Genomic DNA, 26566 nt, shown 5'->3' with positions numbered 1-26566 from the left:
ACAGGAGGGTAATTGACTGAATTTGAGACAGAAATCTGAAATGTGGCCTATTTCCCTAGTTATCAAATGGTCAGATTTGCCACTTCCATGTGGCAAAACTACATGTGCCTCTTAAGGAGATTCTTTCTGAATAGATGTGTGGTAGAACTTTTTACAATGGCAAAATTAAAGAAGTTTGAAGTCTCAAAACCCTGATACTATTGAGATTTTTCGTACTTCATTTTTCTGAAATTCATAATGGAAAATCACAAAGTTTTAAACTTTCATGTACAGCATAGCTATCTTATTTATCTTGTCACTCATTATTTCCTAGGTCAAGCAAATAATTTTAATCTCCCTCGAAGTTATCTAGCACAAAAGTCCAGGGACCTTGATCTCACAATGACCAAATGGTCCTATCTTAAATATCCAATATTGTAGCTCAATTGGAGAAAGGACCAGCAAAACATAACCGAATTTGTATCAGATGCATCGAGTTGCATTTGAGTGACCCAATCATCCAATCTATTGGCTCTTCTGCAGACATTACACATGATGCCTTTCAAGCTATCCAGAAGACCACAAAAGATTGAATGGTTAGGGTTATCCAATTGGGTCGTCAATAAGAATTCCAGGGAAGGATCTAGAAAGTTAATATATCACATCCCTCTGTGCATAAGCCACATGCACCAGAATGCATATGTTGCCTGATGGTTATCTTAAACTCCAATTGATAGAACACGTATGCTCTTGATGGTTCTTACCATATGTCGACAAGGTAAGACAGCTGTATCTTTAGGTTCTGTCATGCAAATAACACACTCCTTCCCTTCGTCTTTGTCACCAAAGCCTGCTTCCACTGGGTCGCCAATTCCATAAATTTCACGAAGTTCATAGCGAACCCCATCAACCCACAATATCTGCTTCACAACTCTCACTTGAAATGATTCCCTGTTATTCTTTTCTAAGATGGCTTGAGTAATCTGTGCATGAGAGGATGTGGTTAGTGGCAGAGACTGACCAAGTTGATCGTCTGCAGGCAGAGGTGGTAGGCATGCTTCAGCTAAGATAACAAGTGGGAAAACATCTTCACCCGGTGATGGCTTAGAAAGATCATCCAACTCAAAGAAGCCTAGGTCAATTCCAGTCCCTGGAGACTGACTGAATTTCTGGCCCAAGCCTTTCTGAAAGGAAATTCTAACTGGCATATAGGCCTCAGGATATAGTGGACTGAAGCTGCAGTCTGCCCCTTCTTTCGCAAAGTAGAAGATAGTGATACTGCCATCAATAAGAAAAAATAAACCATAATATATGGCCTGATATGTGTGTGCTCATGAGAGATTTGCATAAACTTTCTTACGAATTAATTACAATTTGTGTGGTATGGAGATCACTCAAACAAGCCAACACTTTGGGGTTCAACTCCTCAAAAAGATCATGAGAATCATGATGCAATGACAAGGTCAAAAAACAGTTGGCTACTTGCTTGTTCAAGTAAAAAAAAAAAAAAAAAAGTCCCGATAAAAGGGCATTCTGGGTTGACATGCTTAAAATGGAAAGCAATTTTATTGCAGGAATCAAAATGTGGATTCCATCTCAGGAGAAAATAGTATATCTACACAGAACACATCATAGGTGGTTTAGTAACCATATGCTACACTTATTACAATAAAAGCTCAAGTATTTGACCATAACAAATCAACACCTGGCTGAGTCACAGGTGTAACTCGGTCTGTGAAAAGCTTTTCGCAATAAGTTTAGTGCAATACACACAATCTATACTCATATAATATAAACTCCAACCTATTTGGAATTGACCACAGATACAAATTTGACACAACAAGAATCAAAGGCACTCCATCCTGTTTTAAGTAGAGGCCCTCTACGTATATATCTTCCCTCGGAATCTTCCTTTCCAATTCTCTCCCCAACAAGAATTTCCAATCCCATGGGGCCTTTATTTATCATGTACCAATCAAAAGCAGATATCACAACCTGTTCACCAACATCCCTTTTCAAAAACTAGATTGTTGACGTATTGGCACTATCTGTAGGTCCTAAAAAATTTATATACTTTAAATCCACCAAATTAGTTAAGTTTACATACTAGTGGGAGAAAGTGTGTCAGACATCCTAGTCAAATGTTTCTAATGAAGATTTGTTCTACATGCTCTCCCCCTCCCCCACCCCAAAAGCAATGTACAAGGTTTCACCGAAATATCACGATTTTGAGATTTCGGGTTTTTTTTTTTTTGTTGGTTTCGACAGCAACTGAAACGATTCTAGGTGCGATATAGATAATGTACAAGTTCGGTCAAAATTTCGGTAGGTTTTGCCGAAATTTCGGCTGAAACGGCACAATCATATGTTTTAAATATGTGGTTTTGACGAGATGGATCGAAATTTTGACCAATCTTGTTAGTAGCCTCTGGTTATGACAGAAAAGCTCCAAAACTCCCCTTTTCTTGTTATTTTGGCCAAATCTCTACCATACACGCTTGGTACTAATGCTTGGACAGTAGAGGAACTCAATGGAAGTGAAGATTTGCTGCCGAACAACAGGATTTGTGCAAAATCCAAAATTGCAGGTAACTCACTTTTCCCCAAAACTAATTTTTGCAAAAAAAAATAGGATCAATACTTGGTTGTTGTCATTCAATTTTTTATATGTCAAACATTGTAGCCCGACCTATGACTTCACAGACCCGGGTTTCATTTTCCATCGGGAGCCTTGTGCACTGGGTCGCTCTTTTTTCTTTAAGAACTTAGAGATGCTAATGGGAGTTCCAGTCGTGTAGCCGCAGTAGCTGCTAGAGAATCCACATATCCTGGTAAGTCTACTGCATTATTTGTCATATTGTTTACATTGAATTCATATACCTATTATTTATTCCTAATATTATAATTTTAATGCAGCCGACTAGTAGGTGCTCTATGGAAAAGAAGCACCTAACTTGAGAAAGATAGCAAACAATGTTCTCTCTCAAAGTTGCTCCGCCTTCAGATGCGAGTGCTTCTATATTACATTCTTGCTCATCCCCAACAAGAGGCGGAACCAATTGGGTCACAAACGACTGGAGCAATTGGTGTACGTTCTTTATAACATGAGACTGAAGATGCAGCACATAAGCCAAGGCATGGAGGGTGATAACAATCCAATTGAGCTTGCCAACATTTTTCAAGCTGACTCAGACAATGAGGAGGATCCCCTATAGCAATGGATGAAGGATCGAGCTGACCCTGTCATGGATCAAGTTGGGAGTAGGCCCGACCCCGAGATAGCTAGTTAGATGGGTACCGACGTAGACGAGTATATGCCGTCTTGCGAGGGCCGTGTGCATTCATGGATACCCCAACCTTTCGAGTCTCAGGCTGGTAGGGATGATAAGGACCTCAAGTAGTCGCATTCCAGTGAAGGTAGTGATGGTGGTGATGAGGGGTGATGGTGATGCACGAGAGGTACCAATACTAACCGAGTCTAGAACTGGAGCCGGAGCTGATGCACTTCACAGGTGAGACTCAGTTTACTCATGCCACATAGGAAGAGAACCATGGTGCACGTGCCCCCACACATGCAAGGCCTGCAGACTACTCGAAAGGCCTACGCTGCTGATTCATACCACCACCAAAGGAGGATGATAGTAGGGAGTCCATGGACATCAGTGTCAGGAGCTAGACAGACACTCTCGAAGGCATGAGTATGGAGGATTGGTATGCATGGAGGGAAGTGTTGGGTATTCTGGACCTTTCCTTTTTATGTTTTTTCCTTTCTTTTTTCCTGCTTCATATTATGTCGGCTGTGTAAGGGCATATATGTCCATGTAATTCTGGTTTTATTAATATAAATAAAGGGCTTAGGGAATCATATCGATTCACTTAAGCACTATTCTCAAAACTGTTTTGTTAACATGGCATCAGAGCCACAATTTCTCTGACCTGTTTTCAAAACCCCCCACCCTCCCATCGTTTTTCCCTTCTCTCTCTCGATTTTTTTTCTTTTTTCTCCCCCTTCTCCTTGCTTCTTCTCCCTCTCTAAGGGCAGCACTGCAGAGGTGATCAGATGATCTAGTTGCTGCCCTATTCCCACCTCTGTTTTCCTTTTTCTATGACCTAAAACATTATGATCGATAGCTGCTGGTTCTCTCTTGTGATATTTGGTGTTACCAGATTTTGAAGATCGGTCCACAAAATTTATTGGAACTGGTTCTCCCTCTATTGGAGACCCTTCTACGACATTGAACTACTGCTGTCAAGTCTACCACAGGTGCTGAAGACCCCCTCTCCCATTCGATCTATTAATTCAGGGTTTTTTTCCAAAACCATGTGCATTATCAATTTTTGGGATTGGGCTGCTTGTGGCTGCTGTTTCTTTTGGCTGTTTTTCTTCTTCATCAAGGACATTCTCTGCAGTATATTGGACAGATAACATCAGCCTTCTTCTCCAACAATTTTTTTGGTTCCACTGCCCCCATCGATCTTGGGGAGGGCTCCTCCATTGCTGTTGGTTTTTTGGGAGGTGTGTTTCCCTTCACAAAGGGACATTCGGCTCTGCTTTCAGCCCTTGGCTTGACTTCTTTGTTGAGTTTCCCTACCGGACAGCCCTTCTCTGCACTATGGGTGACTCCACTGCTTTTTCTACTGCCACCTCTGATTAGGGTAGCCATGACAAATCAGATTATCGTGATCTTCATCCTAACCCTACCAAGTTAGATGGCAGCAACTATCTGTTGTGGTCTCAATCTACCTCTTTTGCTATTGCTGGACATGGCCTCACTGGCTATATTGATGGGACTATACCTATGCCGACTGCCCCTGGTGCTGCCCGGACTAGATGGCTTGCCAACCATGGTCTTCTTATGTCATACTTGGTTGGCTCTATGAATTCAGATCTTGCACAGGGATTTCTCCTCCTTGATACAGCTTCTTAGATTTGGTCAGCATGTAAGGAGACATATGGGCAGCTTGGTAATGATGCTCAGGTTTATGAACTTCGCAAGAAGGTCCTTCATACTACTCAAGGGGACTAAATTGTGTCTAAATATTATGCTACTCTCCGCAGCCTTTGGCAGCAATTGGACCATTTTTCAGATTATCACCCTGATACAGCTGCCAACCTAGCTGCCTATAAAAAGCATGTTGACAAGATCAGGGTTTATGACTTCTTGATTGGGTTGAATGTTGAGTATGACCAGATTCGTGTTCAAGTGTTGGGCCATTCTCCTTTTTCCACACTTGAACAATCCTATGCCCCGGTCTCTTCAGAAGAAAACCACAGGGTTGCTATGTTACATACTCCTGTTTCGAACAGATCGGCTCTCCAGACTGTTGCCCAGGCTCCTGCTGCCCCTGTTGGTACTTTATCTGTTGGTAGTTCCACTCCAGGCCCTGTTGCCTGTGACCACTGTCACAAGCCTTATCACACCAAGGACAAGTGCTGGAAGCTTCATGGGCAACCAGCTGACTTTGAAGCCAAGCGTGCTGCCAAGAAGAAACCGAAAAAGCAAAGCAAATCAATCTAAAACTGTTGCTACAGCCCCGGCTACAAACATTGGTCTATCCCAGGAAGATCTACAGGCCTTCCTACGTCTACTTAGGTCTTCCGCTGCTACTGCCTCTACTACTTCCGCTGCCACTGCCAATTCCTCTGCTCCTTCAGGTTCAAATTTTGCCCGGTCAGGTATCCCATTTGGTGGTCATTGTGCTTCTGTAGCTTCCCATCCCTGGATCATTGATTCTGGGGCTACAGATCACATGACTGGTTCTTCTAGCTTATTTCATAAATATTCTCCCACTTTTGAGAAAGATAAGGTCAAAGTGGTTGATGGTTCCCTTTCTTCCATATCTGGAAAAGGAATCATCAACTGCACTTCCACCCTTCCTTTGTCTTCTGTTTTACATATTCCTAATTATACTACTAACCTTCTTTCCATTAGTAGTATTACTCGTGATCTTAACTGCAAGGTAACTTTTTTTTCTTCCCATTGTGTTTTTCAGGATCTGGCATCTGGGAAGACGATTGGATTGGGTAAAGTACACGATGGTCTAAATCTGCTTGATGATGGTCGTCTCTCTCCACCGGCACCTTCTCCACTCCATCAGAACTCCTTGGTCTCTTCTGAACTTTACCAATGGCACTCTAGATTAGGTCATCCTCCATTAGGTATTTTAGCCCATTTGTTTCCATCTTTAGTAACAAAATGTAATAAGGATAACTTTTTTTGTGAGGCTTGTGTTCTGGCCAAACAGACACGTTCAACTTATTCTTTATCAAATAAAAGGAGTTATTGTTTTCATTTGGTGCATTCGGATGTTAGGGGACCTAGTCGTAAAACCTCGATTTCTAGCCATCGTTGGTTTGTCTCATTTATTGATTATCATTCTAGAAATACTTGGGTATATCTTCTTCACACAAAAAATCAAGTTTCTTCATGTTTTCAACATTTTCATAAAATGATCCAGACCCAGTTCCAGGCCACTCTCAAGGTTTTATGGAGTGATAATGGAACTGAGTATATGGAATCTTAATTCCAAAAGTACTTTGCTGATCATGGGATTATACATTAGATTAGTTGTGTTGATACCCAGGCCCAAAATGGTGTGGCTAAAAGAAAGAACCGCCACTTATTGGAAGTGGCAAGAGCATTAATGTTTGCTCGGCATGTTCCATCCCAATATTGGGGTGATGCTGTCCTCACTGCAGCTTACCTTATTAATAGGTTACCTTCACGGGTTCTTGATTCCCGTAGCCCATCTGACATTTTACTTGGTGATTCTTCCTTTGTGGTACCTCCCAAGGTATTTGGCTGTGCCTGTTATGCTAGGGATACTAAATCCCCTGGCAAACTTGAACCCCGTGGGTTACGGTGTATCTTTTTGGGTTATTCTCCGACCCAGAAAGGTTACAAGTGTTACCACCCTCCTTCCCGTCGTACTATGGTCAGTATGGATGTAGTTTTTCATGAAACCCTTTCCTATTATTCTTCCCCACCTCTTCAGGGGGAGAGTTCTAGTGAAGATGTGGTTCCCTCTCTTAGGTTTCCTCTCCCTTCATCACCTATTGTTACTGCCCAACATTCCCCGACTGATGACCAGCCTCCCGTGGCTGCTGTCCAACCTACTTTGACTGCTGTCCAGCCTACTTTGACGAATCCAATACAAGGGGAGATCATGGAAACAAGTGGTGGTAATGTTCCTATTCAGGGGGAGCTGACTCTAGTACAAAGGACCATTAGTAGATTTCAGAAGGCCAGTGACGCTTCCAACATTCGCACTAATAACCGGAGATGTTCTAGCAAAGGGCAGAATCAGTCCACTGCAGCACCGATACCCATGCAGTTGCCGAATCAGGATCCAGATCCTTCTCCTGGTGAGCCTTCCTCTTTTGATCTACCCATTGCTCATCGCAAAGGTACTCGAACTTGCACTTTACATCCCATTTCACGTTTTGTTTCTTATAGTTCTTTTTCTCCGTCTTTTCGTACCTTTGTTTCCTCCCTTTCTTCTGTTTCCATTCCTAAAAATTGGCAGGAAGCATCTACAGATGGAAAGTGGAAGGCAGCAATGTTGGAAGAAATGAGAGCATTGAACAAAAATAATACGTGGGATCTTGTAGCTCTTCCTCCAAGGAAAAAACCAGTGGGTTGTAAATGGGTGTTTGTGGTCAAGCAGAAGGCAGATGGTACAGTGGATCGGTACAAAGCACGTCTAGTTGCTAAAGGCTTCACTTAGACATATGGCATTGACTACCAGGAGACTTTCGCACCAGTAGCAAAACTCAATACTGTAAGGGTATTGCTATCCTGTGCAGTGAATCTTGGATGGGACCTTCAACAGTTGGATGTGAAGAATGCCTTCCTCCATGGTGAACTAAAGGAAGAAGTATATATGGACATTCCTCTAGGTTTTTAAAGTCCTGCTACCAAGGGTAAGGTGTGTAAACTGAAGCGCTCCCTCTATGGCTTGAAGCAGTCACCTAGAGCTTGGTTCAGCAGATTGCACAAGGCTATGCTTTCCGTGGGCTACCAGCAAAGCAATGCTAATCATACCTTGTTCATCAAACGAGTGGGTGATTAGGTAACTCTCCTCATAGTCTATGTTGATGATATTGTAGTGACCGGCAATGACGGTGATGAGATCAAAAAGTTGAGGCTGTTTCTTGGCCGTGAGTTTGAAATCAAGTATCTGGGAACTCTAAAATACATTTTAGGGATAGAGGTAGCTCATTCTTCAAAGGGCATATTTCTGTCTCAAAGAAAGTATGTCCTGGATCTACTATCTGAAACAGGGTGCTAGGGTGTCATCCCTCCGACACTCCCATTGAAGCTACAATAAGACTCAAGGAGAAAGAAGGTCCACCAGTTGACAAAGGTCGTTATCAGAGATTGGTGGGAAAACTTATCTACCTCTCTCACACTCGACCAGACATTGCCATTGCAGTTAGTATGGTCAGCCAATTTATGCATGACCCTTATTCCTCTTACATGGAAGTAGTCCTTCGCATTTTAAGATATTTGAAGTCTGCTCTAGGACAAGGAATACTTTTATCTCCTAATGGTCATCTGAAGGTTGAAGCGTACACTGATGCAGATTGGGCTGATTCAAGTGATAGGAAATCCATCACTGGATATTGCTCTTTTGTAGGTGGGAACCTTGTCACCTGGCGTAGTAAAAAACAGAATGTGGTGGCCAGATCAAGTATTGAGGCAGAATTCCGTGCGATGGCTCATGGTATCTATGAATTATTGTGGCTTAAGGAGCTGTTGCAAGACATTGGGGCTGCTGTCCAACTTCCAATGCTGTTATATTGTGACAATAAGGCTGCCATTATCATCGCTCATAATCCTATCCAACATGACCGAACTAAACATGTGGAGGTGGACAGACATTTCATCAAGGAGAAAGTTGAAGCTGGACTAATCTGTGTTCCCTATGTGAAGTCTACTGATCAGCTGGCTGATGTGTTCACGAAGGGGTTGAGTGGCAAAGTGTTTCATCCTTTTCTAGCCAAGTTGGGCATGTGTGACATTTTGCACCAACTTGAGGGGGAGTGTTAGAATATATGGGCCAGAATACCATAGGGGTATTCTGGACCTTTCCTTTTTGTGTTTTTTCCTTTCTTTTTCCCTACTTCATATTATGTCGGCTGTGTAAGGGCATATATGTCCATGTAATTCTGGTTTTATTAATATAAATAAAGGGCTTAGGGAATCATATCGATTCACTTAAGCACTATTCTCAAAACTGTTTTGTTAACAGGAAGTGACGTGCACCGTCATATGGATATGGCACGGAGAGCACCAGTTTCGACTATAGTCACTACACTGGGTATGGTCAGCTTGGGCAACTGGGCAAGTTAGCTCTTCATCATCATTACCCTCTGCCTCTGAGTATGAGGGTCAACCACACACTGGGTCAGGTTTTGTGGACAATATCTTTTCGTACCTGGCCCCCAAACCATACATGCCAGTTCCAATTCCACAAGCACCATCCAGAAGCAGTGGCTCTCGCTCGAGTTCTGCACAGTTCAGAGGTCCATACCCTAGGTTAGGAAATCTCCAGTTTGTTGATGATTCCATTCATATTGCTTATGTAGATGACTTCGAGTGATTCTTCCCCCATACTATGACATGGTTAGCTTATGTGATAAGTCGGAAGCTAACTTGGTTCGGCAGCAGCAACTTGCTAGTAGATTTAATCCAGCCCGACACGCATTTCAATACTAGGAGTCTAGGACTCTAGGATGGGCATAGGGGTGACTTGTTGCTTGTATTGTTGACTCTAATATATATTTGACTCTTTGTAACAAACAATGTTTGATGTATGATTTATGAAATGGTTTATAATTTGATTGTATTTTCGTTCTTAATGTTTATTTAAGTTGTTTTACTTGAATTATATGAGTTCTAATACTAAAGATTGTGTGGAATAGATCATATCAGTGTATATATACAGTGTATAGACTACCAACCTAGGGTCTAAAGTCAAACTACCATTTTGGGTGTGATTTTTTAAAATCTACGGGCTCCACTATGTTTAGAGGGCCTAAAATAGGCTGTCCTACAAGTTTAATGACCTAATTTGGCCATATGGCCCCCAAAACCCAACATCGAAATTCCCAAAAAAAATACCAAGTTTTGGCCTGAAATTTTGGTTTCGACCAAAACATTTCAGTTTTGAGCCTGACCAAAACCATGTCCTAAACTGAAACCTCGAACCTTGCCCAAAAGCACCCTAGTGGCTGAGTGTAGTGGTTTGGCCAGTTGAAAAAAGTCTTAAGTAAGACCTGTGGGGCATCAAGACAAATAGAAGTAACCCACTCAGTGAGCTCCAAACCATTCACTTACAAATAATAAAAGAGAAAACAACACAAAGAATCTTTCTTTGCAGGGGAACAAAAGTTTAATATTCCTCAAATTAAGTATTGGAAGGCTACCATAAATCTATTTGGATTAATTAGTATTCAAAAGGAAACCTCTTTATGACCCTTCAAGCTAATAAGCCACCAAGTGAGATACCTCACCTGTAATGACCTAAGTTTTAAATACATCACGACCAACCTTGATTCTCTAAGTCAAATTGAACAAGGGAAAAGGATAAGTCCAAAAATTCTTAATTAAAAAAAAAAAGGGAAAACAGCACCGAGTGATCAAGAATCTAGTTACATGGGTTTGGGCAAAAGGATTGGGTGTGCGTGGAGGGGCTAATGAGTCCAAGGAAGAGGATTAATCTTCTCTTGTGGGTGGATTGTGGATGCATATCCCATCCTTGTATCTGTGTGATGTCATATCAACACGAGTACTACAATCATGGTACAAGATTTCGCGAAATATCGTCGATATATTGGCATATTTCGGAAATCTCGAGCCATCCGAGACGAAATGCCCAGGCAAAATGGAAAAAGTACATATTTCGGCAAGATTTGGAGATATTTTGGTTATGTACCAAAATATCGTCGAAATCTGCTACAACCACTTAAAGCCTGTTGAGAAATATAATGGTTTAATGCTTAAGTGAATCAATATGATTCCCTAAGCCCTGTATTTATACTAATAAAAGAGAATTACATAGACACTTATGCCCCTATATAGCTGACATAAGTATAAACAAAGGAAAGAGAATAAATAACGTAAGAAGAAAAATAAAAAGATGGAAAGGACCAAAATACCCCTACGGTATTCTGGCCTATATCTCTAACACTCCCCCTCAAGTTGGTGCAAAAATGTCACACATGTCCAACTTGGCTAGAAAAGGATGAAACACTTTGCCAGTCAGCCCCTTTGTGAACACATCAGCCAGCTGATCAATAGACTTCACATAAGGCACACAGATAAGTCCAACTTCAAGTTTCTCCTTGATGAAATGTTTGTCCACCTCCACATGCTTAGTACGGTCATGTTGGACAGGATTATGAGCGACGCTTATGGCAGCCTTATTGTCACAATATAACATTATTGAAAGTTGGACAGCAACTCCAGTATCTTGCAACAGCCCCTTAAGCCACAACAATTCACAGATACCATGAGCCATCGCACGAAATTCAGCCTCAGCACTGGACCTGGCCACCACATTCTGTTTTTTACTACACCAGGTGACAAGGTTCCCACCAACAAAAGAGCAATATCCAAAGATGGACTTCCTATCACTGGAACCAGCCCAATCCGCATCAGTGTATGCTTCAACCTTCAGATGACCATTGGGAGATAAGAGTATCCCTTGTCCTGGAGCAGACTTCAAGTATCGTAAGACACGAAGGATGACCTCCCTATGAGAAGAATAAGGGTCATGCATAAACTGGCTGACCATACTCACTGCAATGGCAATGTCTGGCCGAGTGTGAGATAGGTAGATAAGTTTGCCCACCAACCCCTGATAACAACCTTTGTCAACAGGTGAGCCTTCTATCTCCTTGAGTCTTGTCGTAGCTTCTATGGGAGTTGCCGAAGGATGACACCCTAGCAGCCCCGTTTCAGATAGTAGAACAAGGACATACTTTCTTTGAGACAGAAATATACCCTCTGAAGAACGAGCGACCTCTATCCAGAGAAAATATTTCAGAGTCCCCAAATCCTTAATTTCAAATTTCACGGCCAAGGAATAGCTTCAACCTGTTGATCTCATCACCATCATTACCGGTCACTACAATATCATAAACGTAGACTATGAGGAGAGTAACCTTAGCACCCACACGTTTGATGAACAAGGTATGATCAGCATTGCTTTGTTGGTAGCCAACGGACAACATAGCCTTGTGAAATCTACCGAACCAAGCTCTAGGTGACTGTTTCAAGCCATAGAGTGCACGCTTCAGTTGACACACCTTACCCTTGGTAGCAGGACTTGAAAAACCTGGAGGAATGTCCATATATACTTCTTCCTTTAGTTCACCATGGAGGAAGGCATTCTTCACATCCAACTGCTGAAGATCCCATCCAAGATTCACTGCACAGGATACCAATACCCGTACAGTATTGAGTTTTGCAACCGGTGTGAAAGTCTCCTGGTAGTCAATGCCATACATCTGAGTGAAGCCTTTAGCAACCAGACGTGCCTTGTACCGATCCATTGTACCATCTGCCTCCTGTTTGACCACAAACATCCATTTACAACCCACTGGTCTTTTTCCTGGAGGAAGAACTACAAGATCCCACGTATTGTTTTTGTTCAATGCTCTCATTTCTTCCAACTTTGTTGCCTTCCACTTCCCATCTGTAGATGCTTCCTGCCAATTTTTAGGAATGGAAACAGAAGCAAGGGAGGAAACAAATGTACGAAAAGAGGGAGAAAGAGAACTATAAGACACAAAACGGGAAATAGGATGTAAAGTGCAAGTCCTGGTACCTTTGCGATGAGGAATGGGTAGATCAGAAGAGGAGGGCTCACCAGGAGGAGGATCTGGATCCTGAGGCGGCAACTGGATGGGTATCGGTGCTGCAGTGGTCTGATTCTGCCCTCTGTTAGAACATCTCCGGTTATAAGTGAGAATGGTGGAATTGTCAATGGTCCTCTGAAAGTTACGAATGGTCCTCTGTACTGGAGTCAGCTCCCCCTGAATAGAAACATTACCACCATCTGTTTCCATGATCTCCCCCTGTATTGGATTCCCCTTAAGTGAAGGGACAGCAGCCTCGGGAGGCTGGACAGTAGCCGGGGAGTGTTATTCGATGGCTATAGGTGATGGGGGGAGGGGAAACCCAAGAGTATGAACCACATCTTCACTAGAACGCTCCCCCTGAAGAGGTGGGGAGGAATAATATGAAAGGGTTTCATGGAAAACCACATCCATACTGACCATAGTACGGCGGGTAGGAGGGTGGTAACACTTGTATCCTTTCTAGGTTGGAGAATAACCCAAAAAAATACACCGTAACCCACAAGGTTCAAGTTTGCCAGGGGAATGAGTATCCCTAGCATAACAGACACAGCCAAAGACTTTAGGAGGTACCACAAAGGAGGAATCACCAAGTAAAACGTCAGATGGGCTACGGGAATCCAGAACCCGGGAAGGTAACCTATTAATAAGGTAAGCGACAGTGAAAACCGCATCACCCCAATATTGGGATGGAACATGTCGAGCAAACATTAATGCTCTTGCCACTTCCAATAAGTGGCGATTCTTTCTTTTGGCCACACCGTTTTGGGCCGGGGTATCAACACAACTAGTCTGATGTATAATCCCATGATCAGCAAGGTACTTTTGAAATTGGGATTCCTTATATTCAGTGCCATTATCACTCCGTAAAACCTTAAGAGTGGTCTGGAATTGGGTCTGGATCATTTTATGAAAATGTTGAAAACAAGAAAAAACTTGGTTTTTAGACTGAAGAAGATAAATCCAAGTATTTCGAGAATGACAATCAATAAATGAGACAAACCAACGATGGCCAGAGATAGAGGTATTACGACTAGGTCCCTAAACATCCGAATGCACCAAATGAAAACAAGAAGAACTCCTTTTATTAGATAAAGAAAAAGTTGCACGTGTCTGTTTGGCCAGAACACAAGCCTCACAAAAAAAAATTATCCTTATTACATTTGGTGACCAAAGATGGAAATAAATGCGCCAAAATTCCTAATGGAGGGTGACCTAATCTAGAGTGCCATTGGTAAAGTTCAGAAGAGACCAAGGAGTTCTGATGGAGTGGAGAAGGTAGCGGTAAAGGAAGGTGACCATCATCAAGCAGATACAGCCCACCGTGAACTTTACCCAATCCAATCGTCATCCCAGACGCCAGATCCAGAAAAACACAATGGGAAGGATAAAAGGTTACCTTGCAGTTAAGATCACGAGTAATACTACTAATGGAAAGGAGGTTAGTAGTAAAATTAGGTATATGTAAAACAGAAGACAAAGGGAGGTTGGAGGTACAGTTGATGATTCCTTTTCCAGAGATGGAAGAAAGGGAACCATCAGCCACCTTGACCTTGTCTTTCCCAAAAGCGGGAGAATATCAATAAAATAAGCTAAAAGTTCCAGTCATGTGATCTGTAGCCCCGGAATCAATGATCCAGGGATGTGAAGCTACAGAAACACAATGACCACCAAAAGGGATACCTGGCCGGGCAAAATATGAACCTGAAGGAGTCAAGAATTGGCATGGCAGGAAGTAGTAGAGGCAGCAAGAGCGGAAGACCTTAGTATATGCAGGAAAGCCTGTAAATCGTCCTGGGATAGACCAATGTCTGTAGCCGGGGCTGTATCAATAGATTCAGATTGATTTGCCTTGCTTTTAGGCTTTTTCTTGGCAGCCCGCTTGGCTTCAAAGTCAGCCGGTTTCCCATGAAACTTCCAACGCCTGTCCTTGGTATGATAAGGCTTATGACAGTGGTCACAGGTAATAGGACCTGAAGGAGAACTACCAACTAATAAAGTCCCAATAGGGGCAGCAGTCTGGAGAGCCGATCTGTCGGAAATAGGAGGATGTAACATAGCAGCCCTGCAGTTTTCTTCTGAAGAGACCAGGGCATAGGATTGTTCAAGTGTGGGAAAAGGAGAATGGCCCAACTTGAACACGAATCTGGTCATATTCAACATTCAACCCGGCCAAAAAGTCATACACCCTAATCTTGTCAATATGCTTCTTATAGGCAGCAATGTTGGTAGCTGTATCAGGGTGATAATCTGAAAAATGGTCCAATTGCTGCCAGAGGCTGCGGAGAGTGGCATAATATTTAGACACCGTGAAGTCCCCTCGAGTAGTATGAAGGACCTTTATGCGAAGCTCATACACCTGAGCATCATTACCAAACTGCCCATATGTCTCTTTACATGCTGCCCAAATCTGAGAAGCAGTATCAAGTAGAAGATATCCCTAGGCTAGATCTGAATTCATAGAACCAACAAAATATGACATAAGAAGACCATTGTTGGCTAGCCATCGAGTCTTGGCAGTACCAGGGGCAGTCGGCATAGGGATAGTCCCATCAATATAACCAGCGAGGCCACGTCCAGCAATAGCAAAAGAGGCTGATCGAGACCATAGAAGATAATTGCTGCCATCTAACTTTATAGGGTTAGGGTGGAGATCACGGAAATCAGATTTGTCATGGCTAACCTGATCAGATGTAGCAGTCGAAATATCAGGGGAGTCACCCATAGTGAAGAGAAGATCTGTCCAGCAGCTAAATAGGAGCCCTCCCCAATATCGAGTGTGTGAGGGTTATGGAAGAAAACCCAAAAACAGAGATCGATGGGGTAGGGAAATCCCAAAAAAAATTTGTTAAAGAAGGCTTATCCACGCTGTCCAATATATTGTAGAGAATGCCCTAGATGAAGAATAAAAAAATCCAAAAGAAGCAGGAGCCGCAAGCAGTCCAATCCAAATACCGAGAATATGTAGGGTTTTTTTCTTCAAAAAAACCTGAAAGTAGGTCTCGATTGGGAGAGATGGTCTTCAGTTTCTGTTGTAATCTTGATAGTAGCAGTCCAATGTCGCAAGAGGGTCTCCAATAGAAGGAGAAGCAGGCCTAATAAATCGAGGACTGATCTTCCCAAAAAAAACAAGAAACTCTAATTAGCGCAATATGGAACCAGCAGTAGGGGTGTAAATGAATAGTCGAAATCTGTTTCCGTATCCGAGTCCGTATCCATTTAACACTATCCGAATCCGTCCGAAAGCTAAACGGATGCGGATATTGATAGGCTATAGCTATCCGAAAAGCTATATTTACATGTAAACGGATAAAATATCCGATCCGTATCCGTGTCCGTATCCGTTTAGCACTATCCGAATCCGTCCGATAGCTAATCGGATGCGGATGCGGATGCGGATGCGGATATTGCACTATCCGAGCCGAATCCGATCCGTTTACAGCCCTAACCAGCAGCCATCGAGAGAAAAGGTTTAGGTCATGAAAAAAAGGAATAAAAGAGGTGGGAAGGGGCAGCAACTAGATCGTGTGATCACCTCTGCAGTGCTGCCCTTAGAGAAGGAGAAGAAGCAAGGAGAAGGGGGAGAAAAAAAAACCGAGAGAGAAGGGAAAGGGAAGAGAACACGATGGGAGGGAGGGGTTTTGAAAAAAAATCAGAAGTGTCGTTGCTCTGATGCCATGTTGAGAAATAGAATGGTTTAATGCTTAAGTGAATCAATATGATTCCCAAAGCCCTGTACTTATACTAATAAAAGAGAATTACATAGACACTTATGCCCGACATAAGTATAAACAAAGGAAAGAGAATAAATAACATAAGAAGAAAAATAAAAAGGAGGAAAGGACCAGAATACCCCTACGGTATTCTGGCCTATATCTCTAACATCACATGACTTAGCTTTTAAATACAGATTCTCGCAAGTCTCGGTCGAAATTACCTGCAGAGAACTCTCCTTGCTTCAGTTTTTTGGTTGCTTCCACTCTTCCAAGCCTCATTCAAGCGTTGTGTGGCATCATTCTCGACGGATTGTCGCCGGAAACATGTCGGAGCCTCATCCAAGCACATCCTCCAAGGATTTTTCACTATTTAAGGTAATTCTTTTTTCTCTAAAACTAATTTTTTTTTTAAAATAGTATGTTGAATACATGTTGGATGGTGATGATATTAATATATGTTAGACACCGGAAGCCGATCTACAACCTCATGGTGTCAAAAAAAATTCTCCATATGTATTTTATTTTTTTAATTTTCTGATTTAAAAAATTGATTTTCCTACAACAAAAATGGTTATAAATTAGGGGTAATATAAATTGGATGGGGATCAATTAAATATATATTAGACACCAATGGCCGATCTACGGCTTCACGGTGTCAAAAATATTTTTCTGCCCATAAATGATTATTTTTATTTTCAAAAATTAAGAAAAAAATTTAAAATTTAAAAAAATAAATAAATAAATAAGGAAAAATATTAGGTTTTGGTTTGAAAAATCATGAAAAAATATGAAAGAAATTTTTACATGTTTTTTAAGTGCATTAGATATATATTATGTTTAATCATTTGGGTTTTGTTGTGTTAGGTCAATATTTATATGAAAATTATTTATAAAAAATTGTTTTTGATTATGAAAAAAATATAAGGGTTAGGGGGAAAATATTAAATAGCTACATAATTGTTTTAGTACTCTCAAAGTCTCAATTGAAGTACTTCTATATTAAGTTTTTAATCATTTATTTTACTTACATTGCAGTAAACAAGTATAAAGTATTATTATGACGGATCGTGAAAGACAACGTGTGAAAGGAAAGCAGAAGGTAGGGGAAAGTAGTCAACAGAGAGAGCAGAGGGAGCAAAGAGAGCAGAGACCAGCCAAGTAGCCTAGGGCTGACATTGCATAGTTACATGGCACTCCAATTGATGGGGATAAGAAAAAATCCCAATGTAACTATTGTCACATGTAGTTTTTAGGAGGTGGGTCCAGTAGACTTGAGCAACATCTGACTAGAGGATCTAAAGATGTTGTATGTTGCCACATGGTCCCTACTCAAGTAGCTAGGGAAGTTGGTGACAGTTTGAGGGGAAAGAATAAGAGGAAGGCTGAAAAGCAAAGGGTAAGGGAACAACTTGAGGAGGCAGTGAGGAGTTCAATGGGAGGAGGAGAAGGAGAATACCATGATGATGATGGTGATGACTCTGATGATGATGACAGTGATGACCCCATCTATGTGTCTGATGATATATAAACACCACAAGAGGCTAGGGACTTTCGACGGTCTGTTTCGAGGAGTAAAGTTAGTTTTCGAGAAGATCAACAGAGATAGAGAGTAGGGAGTAGTGGAGGAGCAGGCACATCTGGAGGTTCCAGAGTTGGGGGGTTGTTGAATCCTTTTAAAAGATCACAAAGTATGAAGGCAGCTCCAACACCTCTATCGGTACCAGTACCACCATTAGCATCAGATCCTAAACTACATAGGAAGAAGGGAAGCACTCAACCAAAAATCAAAGGAGCATGGAAGAATATGAAGGGGTTAGTGAAAGAGTCAATAGCTAAGTGGATGCTATACCATACCATCTCAGCAAACACCACACAAGACCCCCTACCATACCATCTCAGCAAACACCACACAAGACCCCCATTATGATACCATGATTGATACAATTGCAGAGGCTGGCCCCGGGTTTAAGGGGCCCACCCCATATGAGGTAATGAATGTTTATTTACCTCAACAGAAGTCTGAGATTGATGAGTACATTGGGGAGATGAGGAATATGTGGGAGACATATGGGGTGACTATAATGGCAGATGGTTGGATTGGGCCTACAAGAAAGTCTATCATCAATTTTATGGTATATTGTGATGGGAGGACAGTTTTCCTCAAATCTGTGGATGCATCCAAAGAGATAAAGGATGCAAAATATATTTATAGATTGTTGATGGAAGTAGTTGAAAAAGATGTAAGAATAGAGAACGTTGTCCAGATTGTAACGGATAACAAAAGCAACTTCAAGAAGGCCAATGAGAAGATGATGAATAACAGTAACTACTGGCTCTTCTGGACCCCTTGTGGGGCCAATTGCATTGATCTAATGCTGAAGGATATGGGCAAGTTAAAGTTGATGAAGACTATGGTGGAAAGTGCAAGACAAGTCACCAACTTTGTATACAACCACTCCTTCGCACTAAATCTATTGAGGGAAAAATGTGGGGGTGACTTGGTGAGGCCGGGCATCACTAGATTCGCCACAAACTACATTGCCCTAAAAAGCTTTGAGACAAAGAAGGTCGGGCTGAGATCTATGTTTGCTTCTCAGGAGCGGTTTGGATTGAAGGGTTCCAATACCACAGGTGGGAGGGACGCACAGGCAACCATTTCCTTTGAGGAATTCTAGACAAAGCTAAGCAAAGTGGTGAAAGTTTTGGAGCCAGTAGTTAAAGTTCTACATATAGCGGACTCCGTTCTCAAGGGCCCCACCATGCCAGTCTTATATGCTGCCATGGACTTGATGAAGGATAGTATCTACAATGTGGCTCCTCGTAGTAGCAAGCACTTTTTGGATATTATCAATGCTCGCTGGGAGAATCAACTTATGCATCCACTGCATAAGGCTGGTGAGTAAGTTTGTTTATGTAACTAATTTATATCTTAGTTTCTTAGTAATATTACTAATTACAATATCTCATTTTTATATATCAATTTTCAGCATACTACTTGAACCCCAAGTATCAATATAATAATAGGCTTGGGTTGGATACTCAACTTATTGATGCTGTGAAACAAGTAGTAAAAAAGTTGGAGTCAGATGATAGACTACAATCTATATGCAACAATGATTTGAGTCTTACAATTCATTTGGAATATAATTAGTAAGTAGTAATTAGTAAATGAGTCATTAATAATTTTCCACATGGGTATAGATGAAGGTTTTTAGGGATGCATTAGGGAGTTTTGGAACCAATGCTGCAGTACAAGGCAGAGCATGCGGTGATGCTAGTACTCAATTCAATATCTTATTCTTTTAAATTACATATGTATTGAAAGTTGAAAGTTGCGAAAATTTTGACACGTCTTTTTTTGTTGTAAACTTGTAATGCAGTTGAATGGTGGGTGTTGTATGGGGAATCGGCTGAGAATTTAAGGAGAATAGCAATCAAGGTCCTTGCCCAAACATGTTCCGCATCTGGCTGTGAGAAGAACTGGAGTACGTTTTTGCTCATCCACTCCAAGAGGCGCAATAGATTGGGTTCTGAACGTCTATCTGACATGGTATATATGCACTACAACTTGAGACTGAAACTACAACACATACGCATGGGACATGACGGACAAAGGGGCACTATTGACCTTGCTAACATCTTTCAGGTTGACTCAAATGAAGAGGACCCTATTGTGGATTGGGTGAGGGATAGAGGTGAGCCGGTGTTGGATCAGGAGGGAGGTAGGCCAGACCCCGTGATAACTTATGAGATGGGTGCTGATGTGGATGACTATATGGCTGACAAGGATCAGATACACGCACGGGAAGCATCACCCATACCATTCCAGCCCACAGGTGGCAATGCTGATGAGGATGATGACTGGTCCAGGTCCTCAGGTGGTAATGTGGTACTGGTAGGACTCAGACTCAGACTCAGACTGGAACTGATGGAAGTGATGGTGATGGTAATGATGGTGGCAGTGATGATGATGATGATGATGGTAGTGGTGGTGGGGGTGAAGCATTTGATGGAATGTAAGAGTGTTATGTGGTAGACCAGCAGACGGCGCCTATAGAGCCAATCCGATTCACCGAAGAAACACAATTTGATCATGCCACACAAGATACGGACCACGGTGCACGTGAGGCCGCACCCGCACCCGCACCCTCACGTACCCCCTTATCATACACCAGGAAGCGTAGCGGTCGGCAAACATAGGTTGTTGATTATATGGATATTAATGAGATATCTAGCTCTATTAGCGTATTGAGTATGGGTGATAGGGAGGGAGGATCGAGTAGGCATTGGCTTGCCCCATCTTTTGACGTACATACCACTCCATCGTCATCGGATTATAGTGCATCACAACCTCAAGGTGGATATGGATATGGATATGGGCAGTTCGTTGGGGACTATGACTCCCAGTCCTAGTACCAGCCCTAGGGACGTACTGGATCATCTTTTGTGGACGACATCTTTTCATACCCTAGCTACCCAACTCACCAGCCATACATGCTGCCAGTACCGACATCACATCATACTGAATCAGTGGGTAGTCATGGTGGTTCTTCACAATCACAGATTGGTCACCAATATCCTAGGATAGGTTACCTTAAATATGTTGATGACTCCATTCACATGGCAATTGTGGATGACTACACTCGTTTCTTCTCCGAAACTATACCTGGTCCACGTATGTCCTTCAGACAGAGGACAATGGACGTCAACTCCAGTAGAGCATGAGTGGGGTCGATCCAAGAAGGCAAAGCAATTATTATTAGGATTTGTTTCATGACAGTTGTCAGTCTTGTGAGTTGTGAGTTGTGAACTTGTGAGTTGTGAACTTGTGACTTTGTGTATTGACTATTGAGTATTGAACTAATGACTTTATGTACTTATGAATTTTTTAGTTTAAAGTTTAAACTAAACGCCACATTTGACTTTATTTTTTATTCATTACTTTGTTTCAATTTGTTATTATGTCTTTGAGTACTTATACAATATGTATTTAACTATTTATACATCAGGGTCCGACCGTATACCGTCAATCAAGGGTGCAAACCCAAAACACCACTTTGAGTTCACTTTTTTGCAATATGAAGGTTTAAATGTGTTTATTTAGCTTAAATAAGGGTGTACATGAAGTATCAGGCCTTAATATGGCCAAAAAACCATTGAGATGGACTGCCGAAATATGGCGGAAAAAATAACATATTTCGGCGAAATTTCGGTAAATTTTGGATATTTCGGATATCTCGACCAGCCCGAGATACCGATATATCGCGAGATCTTGAACTATGACTACAATGTTTTACATGCAACATCTGGGTCAGAGTCTAGAATAGAGCCTATGGGTACATAAGAACGCATCAACAAATAGAGGACTTGAGTCGTCAAGATGTTCCTCCTCCATGAACCCTTCAATTAAGACCAAGGTTCAAGAACCCGGTTTCGGTACAAGTTACGCCCTGGCCAAAAACCGAGTTGGGCTAAATTTTTTTTTTTTTTTTTTTTTTTAACTCAATGGCTGGTTTCAGTGGGTTTTAGACCTATTTTGGGGCTGAAACTTGGTACTCAGCCTATTTTAGGCCATTTAAACACAATGGCACTATCAAATTTTGCAAAAAAAAATCAAAATAGGAGTTTCACTTTGGACCTTAGGTTGGTAGGCGACGACGCACTAATAGGCCCTATTCTACACATAAATTAGTAATTGAAAGCATCAAATCATACAATTAATATAAAATAACTTAAGTAAACATTACAAATGTAGAAGTGTACAATACATCAATCTTAAAATATTACATCTATCATCCCATGCCATATTGCCAAATCAAGTATTCATCTCCCTATCGTGCCACAAAATCTTCCCATGCCATACTGCTGTTGCAGTATTGCACATAGGTTGCCACACAACTCATATAAATGTTGTCATCAACATATTCCAAGTTCCCTATCCTAGGGTATAGAAGAGGCAGTTGCACTTTTGTAGCTGAATGATGTCTTCGTGATGCAAAACCAAGGGTGTATTCAAGGAAGAAGAAGAAGAAGAAGAAGATGGCTACTGCTCCATCGAGCCTGACTTGAACCAGCCCAAGTATTGCGCCAGTTTTGGACCAGGAAACACTGTTCATATGAACAGTGTCACAGGCCTTAGTGGAGCCAGCTGGCCTTTGACCAATCAAGATGTCTTTATATTTTAGAAAATTAGTTGCTTAAGTTAGTTTCTATTTTCAGTTTAGTTTCTATTGACATAATTAGAAGTTAGTACTTTCTATTTTTGTAATTAGTGGTTAGTTTCTATTTTTGAAAATAGAAAGTCTTCACATCAACTTAGTTGTTGATAGTGCTATGTAATTTCATTCAAGGATTATAAATACAACCCATTGCTGCTGGACAACAGCTCCACGATTTTGATTCTAAACAATAGCTCTGCGGAAGTTTTGCTTCCATGAAGCTGTTCCTTGGTGTTCAATCCTTGGAGAGAGGAGCTGGTGTGTGATCCAAGCTGACTCCTTGCGGTGGGAAACCCAGGAGGTTCTTTCTTGTTGCTGGATTTTAATCCCTGCAAGTCTTCAAGCTTTCAGAAGTCTCTTCCCTTCCATCGAGTTCCATTGCTACTGGCCAGACCTTCATTCTCAGATTACCTTCTATTTTTGGACTAACCTTCTAATTCTATTCTCCTTCTTTCCTTCCATCTTTTCAGCAAACCTTCCCCCTCTAAGACCTCCACTCGATCCTTGTTTCATCCCATTCTGTCCAGCAGATTGTCTGCTACAGAATTTCTCCCAAAACCCATTAAAACCCTGTTTTCCACCCTATTACTCAAATCGGCAGAGAAGAACAGCCTCCTCCAGATTTGTTTGACTAATCCCTTGACTTCCCTGTTATTCCCGACCTATTCCCTCACCTTCTCTTTATTCTAAGCCTACCCATTAATCCACCAATCCAACCCAATCTTACCCCATCTAGCTGTATCCCTTTCCCTGATTTCAGATCCTGTTTGGGACTGGTTGAATCCTCATTCCAGTTCTACATTAATTGGTATCAGAGCCCATGGCAAGGAACAATAATTCTGGACCTTCTAGTCTACCTAATCCCATGGCAGCTATGCTGGAGATGTTTACCAAACTGAGTAACCAGATCACGGAGAGCCAGAAGCTGATGTATGAGAGACTCTCAGCAATGGAGGCGAGAGTTGCTGCCCCTAATAATGCCACCCACCTTCCATTAGATGAAGCAGTCCAGCTGGCTCACTCTGCAGCCAACTTTCCTAACCGGAGGGATGTAGGGAGATGCCCACAAAGGGTTCCAGCATTACAGCCGACCTTTGAAGAGCATCTATGGAGTTATTTTACTGGTGATCAGACCATACTTCATAGGCACACTGGTGATTCTCAAAAGGTTAAGCTTGAACTCAAGGACTACTCGGGAAAACATGCCCAAGTGTTCTATGACTGGTTGGCAGCGTTAGATGACTACTTTGATTGGTACGAAATGTTAGAAGATCGAAAGATGAATCTTGCACATACAAAGCTAGTTGGAGCTGCACGTGAGTGGTGGAGAACTCGTGAGTATGAGATAGAAGATGGTGGAAGAGCACCTGCCACATGGGAGGAGATGAAAGAAGAGTTGCGGGACAAGTATTTGCCACCCACTTTTAGAGCACAACTCCAAGACAAATTAAATTCTCTTCGTCAAGGGACAGTTGCGGAGTATATGGAGCAGTTTGATTCTCTATCTTCTCATACAGGGATTAGGGAAAGAGATATTCAAGTCTTGTCACAATTCAGATTGGGTCTCAAGCCGGAAATTAATAGGGCCATTGGCGTTGTTGATGTGGTGAATGTTAGAGACTGCTTTGAGAAGGCCCTATGTGCTGAAGAGTTATTGGCTTCCAATAACAAGAGGTTTGGTGATCAGACTGGGGAGAATAAGAAGAATTTTCCAGCACATAAACCTGCTACAACAGCCCCTAATCGACCCACAACCTTTACCCGACAAGACAAAGGTGAGGCTCCTATGACTAGTGGCAACCAGGCACAATGTTTCCAATGTCAAGAAACTGGACATTATGCTAAGTATTGTCCACTCCGTCAAAACGTAAACGTTGTTGCTGAAGTTGACAATGCACCGGAGGAGGACAATTCTAATCTACTACCATACCCATTCGATGATGCTGATTATGGTGGAGCTGATTTTGACGAAGATGACACTACCACTGAAGGTACGTATGGCATTCATGTAGTCAGCCGTATATTAGTAGCTGAAACCAAAGGAGAAGATTGGCGGTGCACTTGTATCTTTTACAGCCGCATGAAGTCAGGTGACAAAAATGCCCTGGTGATAGTTGACAGTTGACAGTGGCAGCTGCGTCAATGTCACTTCGGATGCCTTTGTGAAGAGGGCAAACTTGAAGATGGAGAAGCATCCTCAACCTTATAAAGTACCCTTGCTGAACGGTAACACCTTGGAAGTAAATCAGCGTTGTTCTGTACCGCTGAAACTTCATAGGTATGAGGAAGAGATATGGTACGATGTGATCCCTATGCGCCTCATTGATGTTTTGTTTGGTAGACCATGGATGTATGACAATGATGTCATGGTTGGTGGGAGAAAAAATCAGTGTCTATTCCAGTTCAAGGGAGCTCACACCATCTTCCATCCAATCAATGTACCCACTGAGCTGTGCCAACGGAGAGCTTTGAGGACCAACCAAAAGAGCGCCGGTGATGAGAAGAAGGTGCTGGCTGTACCACACAAAGAGCTGCTGGCTGTTCCTCACAGGGAATTTTTACACACCAGCCATGATACGGGACTGGTATTAGCTCTTGTTACCAGGGAAGTTACTCCACAGCTTGAGGTAACACTTTCCCCACCCATCAAAGAGTTACTATCTGATTTTTCTGATTTGGTTCATGATGAGCTGCCAGATGAGCTACCGCCAATGAGGGATATCCAACATGCCATTGATTTGGTACCTGGTTCGGTGCTACCAAATTTACCAGCTTATCGCCTCAGTCCTACGGAGCATAATGAGCTCAAACGGCAGGTTATCGGGCTGCTTCAAAAGGGTTTTATTGTGGAGATTTTAAGCCCATGTGCTGTACCAGCTTTGCTTACTCCCAAGAAGGATGGATCAGGGCGGATGTGTGTGGACAGCAGGGCAATAAATAAAATACCTGTCAAGTACCGGTTCCCCATTCCACGGCTTGACGACATGTTGGACATGCTGTCCGGAACAAAGGTCTTCTCTAAATTGGGACCTTAGGAGCGGTTACCATCAGATTCGTGACCGCCTGGGCAATGAATGGAAGACCACCTTCAAAACAAAGGACAGGCTGTATGAGTGGAAAGTCATGCCCTTTGGTTTGACGAATGCAACTAGCACTTTTATGCGAGTTATGACTCAGGTACTTCATCCTTTTATTGGTCGATTTTTGGTTGTTTATTTTGACGATATTTTGGTGTACAGCAAAGACCAAAATGACCATATTGACCATCTTAAACAAGTCTTGAGAGTTCTTCGTCAAGAGAAGTACTTGAACCTCAAGTAGTGTTCTTTCATGCTGCCCAAGGTGGTATTTCTTGGCTTTATTGTTTCAGGCAAGGGGGTGGAAGCTGATCCGGAGAAGGTTAGAAGCATCAAGGACTGGCCGGTACCTAAAACACTCACTGAAGTTCGAAGTTTACATGGTTTGGCTTCATTCTACAGGAATTTATTCGAAATTTCAGTGTTGTAATGGCCCCTATTACTGAATGTATGAAGTTAGTAAGGGAAAATTTGAATGGACAGACGCGGCAACAAAGGCCTTCCACCTTATCAAGAAGAAGATGAGTGAAGCACCAGTCTAACGCCTACCAGATTTTGACCGAGTATTTGAGGTTGCTACAAATGCCTCACATGTCGGATTAGATGGTGTATTAATGCAAGGAGGGCACCCAATCGCTTTTTATAACGAAAAATTAAATGATGCCAAGAAGCCCTACTCGACTTATGACTTGGAGCTGTATGCAGTTG

The 26566-nt window shown here is 42.1% G+C and overlaps 1 protein-coding gene across 1 annotated transcript in view; it reads right to left on the bottom strand.

Annotated features, from left to right (window-relative positions):
- The window catches only part of LOC122645696 (probable E3 ubiquitin-protein ligase LUL4), a 34606-nt gene that overhangs the window by 781 nt on the left and 7259 nt on the right, over positions 1-26566 (bottom strand). Inside the window, exon 2 of the mRNA XM_043839030.1 lies at positions 744-1257. Coding sequence (XP_043694965.1) covers positions 744-1257 — 514 coding nt within the window. The remainder of the gene's footprint in view (positions 1-743; positions 1258-26566) is intronic.

This window comes from Telopea speciosissima, chromosome 1, assembly GCF_018873765.1.
Source record: "Telopea speciosissima isolate NSW1024214 ecotype Mountain lineage chromosome 1, Tspe_v1, whole genome shotgun sequence".
Taxonomy (NCBI): Eukaryota; Viridiplantae; Streptophyta; class Magnoliopsida; order Proteales; family Proteaceae; genus Telopea; species Telopea speciosissima.
The sequence above is the reverse complement of the archived record's forward strand: the minus strand, read 5'-3'. Positions and strand labels throughout refer to the sequence as shown.